At 40.9% G+C, this 8,790-nt stretch overlaps 1 protein-coding gene across 1 annotated transcript; it reads left to right on the top strand.

The window, feature by feature from the left end:
• Positions 1 to 7,674: 7,674 nt before the first annotated feature.
• LOC118635563 (proline-rich protein 32-like) lies at positions 7,675 to 8,559 on the top strand. Its single transcript, XM_036270192.1, has one exon. The coding sequence runs from the start codon at positions 7,675 to 7,677 to the stop codon at positions 8,557 to 8,559; it is 885 nt and encodes a 294-aa protein (XP_036126085.1).
• The last annotated feature ends 231 nt before the right edge of the window (positions 8,560 to 8,790 follow it).

Below are 8,790 nucleotides of genomic sequence, written 5' to 3'. Positions count from 1 at the left end.
CTCCTGACCTAGGTGAATTGTAGCCAGTAGTTTTAGGACAGTGCCCAGAAGTGTTGTCACTGGCCAGTGCAGTAATCCTTTTGCCTCCCAGATAACACTTATCAAGAAATGACTTCATGGGCTGCAGCCTGTGCCAGTTGTAGGACAAACATTATCAGTTGTTTTATATTCCTCTTTCCTAAGCAACCACTAAATGTTGATGGGTACATACAGAAGACACAGGCATACCTTTGATTACTTTATAGCAGCTTTACATCAGGGAGAATGAGAGATAGTACTGTTTCAAGGTAATTAGGATAATAATATAAGGAATTATTGGGGATCTCTAGGTTTGGCTTATAAGAGCCATATTTACAATGTCATGGGATTTGTCTCACTTGCAGAAGTAGTTTTGTGCACAGACTACTGCTTTCCATTGGAGAGAACCTAATAGGATGGCAGATTCCTAAAGGGAGAGGGAATGAATATCAAGAGGTACCTACTGAGTTCTAGAAGAACTCCCAAGGGAACTCATTTTAGCCAGACTTTTAAAGACTTCATATGTGACTCATGGATGGAGGTAGTTTCTGTGGCCAATGGAATAGTTCTGAAATGCCTGTGAAGCATTTCAAGATAGGGGGATAGGGCACTTGTTTTTTTGGGATGAAGATAAGAAAATGGACTTTCTAGCTGAAGCACCTTGTGTTCAACTGCTATTGCGATCATGTGCCACGTGCACTGTGTCAACAAAAATAACTTTATTTAACATTCAACAAACTTTTAAAGTAAACAAATTATTCTCCAAGGAATAAATAGAACACATAAACTCTGATGAGTGCTAATGGTTTTTGAGTAAATCAGTGGTTCTCAATGTGGAGTGGGTGGACTATTGTGCCCAAAGGAGCCATTTGGCAGTATCTGTAGACATCACTTTTGTTTGTCACAATGAGAGAGAGGTGTACTTGTAGGATCTAGTGGTTTGAGACCAGGGATGCTGCTAAATATTTGATAATGCCTGGGATGGCTCCCTATAACAAAGAATGATCTGGTCCAAAAAGTCAGCACTGCTAGCATTGAGAAATCCTGATGGAAAGGGTTAGAGGAGGCAGAGCCCAAAAATTAAGATGCCTGGGACCCTGCACAGATACGTAGAGCAGAACACACCTACACATGCACCACCCCCACACCCCTTTATAATTTTTCTGAACCAGGATAGTGAAAACTAACTTCTACTGAATTAAACCACTTAGATATGGAGGTTGTACTATTATGGCAAAAAGCCTCTCCTTCTAATAAAGATTCAGACCTGGATTGAAAAAAAGTGCTCTGTAAACTGCACTATGATCAGAATGTCATATGCATGCAACTTAATGACACACAACCTTGTGATACCATCAAAGCAAAACAGTAAAAGGAGAAAATTTAGAAAGCTTTTAAAATGCTCATGTTGACACAGTGGAAATCGATTGTATTAGAGAATAAGGAAATGTAACGTCCTGAAAGTTATTTGGCACCCTTTTGACCATTGTAGAAGGTAAAGACATTTATTCTTCATTACCTTACTTGACTTTAAAGTATTTCTTTCATCTTCATTGACAAAGCACATCCCTAATACAACTATTAAATTTATTATTCATGATGAGGCTCACATTTGGACTCATGTGGAGGTAGCTTTCTACTGCCGCTAGACCAGAATGTTAGACAAGAAAGGAATAAAGAAGCAAGGAATATAGATATGTGAGAAGAAGACTGCTTAATAAATAGTGATTAGTGGAATCTGTAAGAAAGGGAAGCACTGTATATGTATGATCCCTTTAAACGGGGAGAAAAGTTGTAGTGAGAAACAAAGATGTTGGTTTTTTTCACCTCAACTTGGCAACAATTGGTATCATATAAAAGAGTTCATCAATTGCTAGAGTTCATCTTTTTGTGTGTACCACTAGGAAGTTAAGAGGTAATGCTTTAGACATTCAAGATGGCCATGGAGTAGGTGGAAGGTACATTCACCTCCTTCCAGGACCAAACTTGAATTACAACTAAATTATAGAACAATTAACCTGAAGAACCAACTGAAGACTAGCTGAATAGAGTCTGATAAACCAAGGATTTACCGAAGGAGCCATATGAAGACTGGTGGGAAGGGGAGAGACTCCAAAAGGGCTGGCCCCGCACCCACATGCACTGGCTGAGTATCTGGAGGGATATCTCAGCTGAAAAGGTTCCCTCAGAGTAGCGTGGGGTCTCAACCTCATGGCAAGCTCCCAAGCCCGGAACACTGGAGCTGGGAAGAAGAGCCCACATAACATCTGGCTGTGAAAATCAGTGGGGATTCTGTCCACCAGGGAGAGATGAGAGTCAGCTAGAAATCCAGGTGCCTTCTTAAAGGGTCAGTGCAGAAAATCGTATTTGATACCTCTCACCCTGGGCTCCCAGAGATGGAATGCAGCTCAGAGTGTTGTGTGAATTCCAGGAGAAGGCTAAAGGGACATCCACCAGACATCCCTGTGCTGAGTCCTTCACCCACATCACCCACAGATGACAACTTTCCTACATTGAGCACTCCCCTTCATGTGATATCAGCATAAGGGAATGCAACAACCCCACCATTCCAACTCCCTGTGGCCACCGCCAACCTGGGCTAGCAGTGCAGACTTTCTTGGTGTGCTCTTAAAGAGGTCTGGGTGGACTCAGGGTATCAGAGATGAACAGAGAAAAGGTGAGTTATGTAGTTCTAAGGTAAGAACCATTATTCCCCTTCACTTCCAATCTGTATTTCGCACCCCATAGGAAATACACCAGCCCCATATTTTGGACTTCCTGTGGTCCCTTCCGGCCCAGCCCCAGCCCTGAAGAGGAATTGGCTAGCTGCTGCCTTTCTTGGATGGATCTCGAGGAGGTCTGGGCAAACTTAGGAGGTAGCAGAGAAAGGATAGCAGAGAATGAGTTGGGTCATTTTTTGCTCAAAGGCCATTTTTCCTTGCACTCTGGCACCATTTTTCCTGTGCAGAGCCCTCTCTCCACAGGACCGAATTTGGGTCCACTGTAGCCTGATGAACTCTGCTGGCCTCACCCTGACAACTCCCTGAGACCTAGCCCCACCACAAATATTTCTGATGCACATAGATGCTAAAATCCTCAACAAAATATTAGCAAACCAAATCCAGCAATACACATATGCTGTGATCAAGTGTGATTTATTCCTGGGATAAAAGGTTAGTACAATATTCACAAATCAATTAACATGTTACACATCATATGCAAATCGAAGGATAATAATCATATTATTATATCAATAGATACAGAAAAAGCATTAGAAAAAAAAAATCCAGCATCTATTTATGATGAAAACTCTTAGGAATGTGGAAATAGAGGGGACCATACCTCAACAGAACAATGGTCATATATGACAAACACATAGCTAACATCATACTCAAAGGGGAAATACTCAAGCATTTCTCTTAAGCTCACTAACAATGTAGTGATCACCACTTTCACAGAAGTCAGAGAAGAAGAAATAAAAGGCAACTAGTTTGGAAAGGAAGAAGTAAAACTGTCAGTAGTTACAGATGGCATGCTGCTATATATAAAGAACCTTAAAGATTCCACCAAAAAACTACTAGAACTGATAAATGAGTTAAGCAATGTAGCAAGATACAAAATAAATCCTCAGAAATCAGTTACATTTTTATACACCAATAATGATCTGTCAGAAAGGGAAAGTAAGAAAACAATCCCATTTAAAAATTGCATCAAACAAAAAAAACACACCTATGAATAAATTTAATGAAGGAGGTAAAAGACCTGAACTGGGAAAATTATAAGACACTGAAGGAACAAATTGAAGATGATATAAATAAATGGAACCATGCACCATGTTCTTGAATAGGAAGAATTAACATCATTAAAATGTCCATACCCACAAAGTAATCTATAGATTCAATTCAATTTATATCAAAATACCAATGGTGTATTTTACAGAACTAGATCAAATCATCTAAAAATTTATATAAAACTACACAAGACCCCAATAGCCACAGCAATCTTGAGAAAGAACAAGGTTGGAGGTATCATGCTACTTGACATCAAGCTATAAAAAAAGGCCATAGTAATCAAAACAGCATAGTACTGGCATAAAAACAGACATCTAGATCAATGGAACAGAATAGAGAGCTCAGAAATAAACCTACGCCTATATGACCAACTAATATTTGACAAAGAAGGCAAGAACATACAATGGGGTAAAGGCAATTATTCAATAGATGGTGTAGGGAATATTGGACAGATCCATGAAAAAAGGAAAGAAAGAAAGAAAGAAAGAAAGAAAGAAAGAAAGAAAGAAGGAAGGAAGGAAGAAAGAAAGAAAGAAAGAAAGAAAGAAAGAAAGAAAGAAAGAAAGAAAAAGAAACTAGACCACCTTCATATACCACATATAAGAATAAACTCAAAATGGATTAAATACTTCAATGTAAGACTTAAAACCATAAAACTTCTAGAAGGAAAAACATAGGCAGTAAAATCTTGGGCATTTCTCTTATTAAAACTTTTTTCAGATATATCTCCTCTGGGAAAGGAAGCAAAAGAAAAAGTAAAGAAATAGGAGTACATCAAACTACAAAGGTTTTGCACAACAAAGGAAACCATTTACAAGATGAAAAGACAACCCACAGCAGGGGAGAACATACTTGCCAATGGTACATCTGATAAGGGGTTAATATCTAAAATTTATAAAGAACTTATATCCTGCCAGTGTGACTCAGTGGACTGAGCATAGTCCCACAGACTGAGAAGTCCTGGTTCAATTCCAGCTCAGGGCATATGCCTGGGTTGCGGGCTCGATCTCTAATAGGGGTCGTACAGGAAGCAGCCGATCAATGTTTCTCTCTCACATCGACATTTCTCTTAAAAAAAAAGAAAATCTATAAAGAACTTATACACATATCAACGCCCCCCCCCCCCCCAAAAAAAAGCAATCCAATTAAAAAATGGGCAGAGGATCTGAATAGACCTTTCTTCACTAGGACATACAGATAGTCAATAGACATGAAAAGATGCTCAACATCATGTCACTAATCATCAGAGAAATGCAAATTAAAACAATGAGATCTTTCATATCTGTCAGAATGGCTATCAATAAATCAACAAACAATAAGGGTTGGGGATGATGTGTAGATAAGGGAACCCTTGCACACTGTTAGTGGGAATGCAGATTGGTGCAGCCACTGTGGACAATAATTGAGTGTCCTCAAAAAATTAAAAATGGAGCTACCTTAGGAATCAGTGATTCCACTTCTGGATATATATCCCAAGAATCCCAAAACACTAATTCAAAAGAATATGTGCACCCCTATGTTCATTACAGTGTTATTTAAAATGGCCAAGATATAGAAACAACCCAAGTGCTCATCATTAGATGAATGGGTAAAAAAGTGGTGGTCCACATATACAATAGAATATTACCTGGCCGTAGAAAGTAATGAAATCTTACCATTTGTGATAGCATGAATGGACCTAGAGGGCATTATGCTCAGTTAAATAAACCAGTCAGAGAATGACAAATACCATATGATTTCACTCATATGTGGAATTTAAAGTGCAAACTACACACAGACAAAAGTGAAACAGACTCATGGGCACAGAGAACAGACTGATGCTTGCCGGAGGAGAGGGGTGTTGGGGACTGGGTGAGGAAGGTGAAGAGATAAAGAAGCACAAATTGGTCACAAAATAGTCACAGGGATGTCAAGTACAGGGAATCTAGTCACTAATGTTGCAGTTACTATGAAGGTTCCAGGTGGGTACTGGGTATATCGGGGGAACATCTCATGAAGGGTATGATCGTCTGACCACTGTGCTGTACACCTGAAACTAATACAAAATAATATTGTATGTAAATTGTAATAAGAAAAATTGAAATTAAAGCTGAGGAATCATGAGATTTCTCAATAGTGAACATGCTGGGCAAGTGAACATATTCCTCTGAAAGAAGCATTGGGAACATGCCGCTTTCATCTTTCAGTGAGATTAAAAATATCAACAACTCAACAGTCTGTGGACAGGGACCAGCCACCCCGATCATTTCTATGAGTTGTGTTGTTTCGCAGCAGTGACCTTTCCTTTGCATTAGCATCTTGTACTTCCCTTTGCACACATACATGAGTACACACACATACACACACACATTCCACACATCTATAAATTGAAATGCATGGTGTTGGAGAGTGTTATCTTTTAGAAAATAAATTATATATAAACTGTGGAAATATAAAAGCATATTATGATATTGGGAATAAGGAAAGATATTCTAAGGTCTTTAAGGTCGTCTACACAGCTCTGATCTTAGTTAAATTTTAGAAAGTGGGCTAAACTATGGCTTTAGCCTAGAGTAAGATTAGAAATCTTAGATTGCTTTGTAAATTCAGAGCAATTAAACTGTGGATCAGCAGCAGAAAATAAAAGCTGGGAAAGTATTCTTTCTTAAAGTGGTAGAGGGGAATGGAATTTTGACGGGAAAAACAAAGTGCTTTATTAAAAAACTTTGCAAGGCAAAATCTGAGCTTATATTTGTACATTTTGATACCTGATTTGCCTTTTAGTCTGTGCTTCCACTTGTAGAGAAGTTTCCAGCCCTGGCCGGTTTGGCTCAGCGGTTAGAGCGTCGGCCTGCAGTCCGGAGAGACCCGGGTTCGGTTCCCGCTAAGGGCATGTATCTCGGTTGCAGTTTGTCCCCGGCCCTGGTTGGTCGTGCGGGTGGCAGCCACTCGATGTGTCCCTTTCACATCGATGTTTCCCTCTCTCTCTCTTCCTCTCTCTCCCTCCTACTCTATCTGTACAAAAAATGGAAAAATGTCCTCGGATGAGGATTAAAAAAAAAAAAATTAGGAGAGAAGTTTCCAGAGCTCTGTTACAGAAAAAAATATATATATATTTATGTATATTTATATAGATATATGTATACTTATATATACTTGTATATACTTATATATATTCATATATGCATAAATAATACACACACAACTGATAAACTAGAAGGTAGGATGAAGGAAATAATTGCATATCAAACGGCTAAAACAATAAAAGCCAATATGATGATGAGATGGATTTTTATAGTGCTATTTTGTTTCATCTTCACAAGAGAGACTCAGATTAAAAAGCAGTTTATTCCCCCACTAATGTAACTGTGTGCATTCCCCAAACTGAAAGGGTCAGTGAAATTGGTCATGGAACTCTGCTTACTGTATTTCCAAACTCAAGGTAGAGACTTGACAACTACCTTTCCTAACTAAAATATCAGAAATAAGTCTTAACAAAGGACCATGCCTCTGTAATTCTTCTCAAATCTTGAAATGATTTGTCTTTCCCACTGGCCCGCAACCAGGTTAATGGACTGAATGTCTTTACCATCCATCTGTTACCTTGCAAATAGAAATCCTACATTTAGCTTCAAAGGAGTGCCACAGATTTATCCCCTCCCCTTCCCCCATTGTTTTGTCACTCTGTTTCCTAGCAACTGGTCACCTCAGCGAGAGAACTCCAAATCTAGAACGAAGCAGTTGGTCCCTGGCTTCATTCAGTGGCCAAGCTGCTCTAAGGCAGAAGCAACGGTTATCGCTCCAGACTGAGTTGGCCTGTGTGGGCGTTTAGCCGGTTTCTCCAGCACCCAGAAGGCGTTCCTGATGAACTTTCTCTATGGCTGATATGGACAATGTTCTTAAAGGGCCAAGCCCTTCACCCAAAGCAGTAGCTGCCGAGAACAATGGGACCCCGCGGCCAAGCCCTGAAGTGCCTGTCCGGTACCTGAAATTCCTGCTGAAAGATGAGGCAGAGTTCTGGGGCCAACCTCGTGCTCCTCTGAGACGTCCCTTCAGTTTGCGAACCGATCTGGATCTGGCCATCGAGCAACCGCCGTCCCCGGGGAAGAGAAGATCCTCCGCTGCCCTGGACAGTTCGATGGCTCCCAAAGTCCCCTTAGAGCCAGTGGCGTCTGTTGCGAAAGAGATCCTAGAGACAGCACAAGCCAATAGCTCAGGCCAGAGGCAGATGGGACACAATGCCCTTAATGTGCGCCAAGAATTTTCTGGTGGCCCTTCCTCACTGATGAAAGGGGGGATGAAGTTCGGCAGTGGGGATGCCGAGAGAGGTGACAGTAATGCAAGGTTCCATGCGTCTTTGCTAGAAGGTCAAGGGTTCTTTCCACTCAGAGCCCCCCAAATAATAGGCTCTCCCCCTAGCTCCAACCTTAGATGGGGAAGAATGATGGAGCAGTCTTCAGAAAATTGGAGAATGGTCGGCAGAGAAGGGTCCGTGCCTGTTCCTTTTCCATCGGGAGGACCAGGGCTCCCTGTGGAAATGTGGCCAAGGGCTATCACCTTTCCTCCTAGTATTACAGGCTCATCTTTATCCCCTAGTGCTCAGACCCTCAGACTTCCTGGACTTGCAGGTTTCAACCCATTTCCTGCTGTGTCTATTCCTCCTGGGTTGGGGATGTTCCGACCCCCGCCCTCCAATGCCTTCCCCTGTTGCCAGTTTCCCATTCTTCGGGGACCCCGCCTCCTGCATCCTCAAAAAGAACAACAGATGTAAAAAAGGATGGGAAAAATAAAAAAGTGAAGCAGAATGATATGCAAGTTATTCATTATGTTTTTGTATTTGAAATTTCCTACCCTCTTACATTCTATTTACCACTACACTAACATGCATTACACAAACCACAGAACTTATATGCATGTGTGCATGAACAATGGACATGGACAACAGGACTGGGGAAGGGGCGGGGAGGGAGGGCGAGGGAGGAATCAGTGGGGGAAAAAGGAG

The sequence above is a fragment of the Molossus molossus genome, unplaced genomic scaffold, assembly GCF_014108415.1.
Source record: "Molossus molossus isolate mMolMol1 unplaced genomic scaffold, mMolMol1.p scaffold_m16_p_2, whole genome shotgun sequence".
In the NCBI taxonomy this organism is placed as follows: Eukaryota; Metazoa; Chordata; class Mammalia; order Chiroptera; family Molossidae; genus Molossus; species Molossus molossus.
Note: the sequence above shows the minus strand (reverse complement) of the source record. Positions and strands in the feature narration are given on the sequence as shown.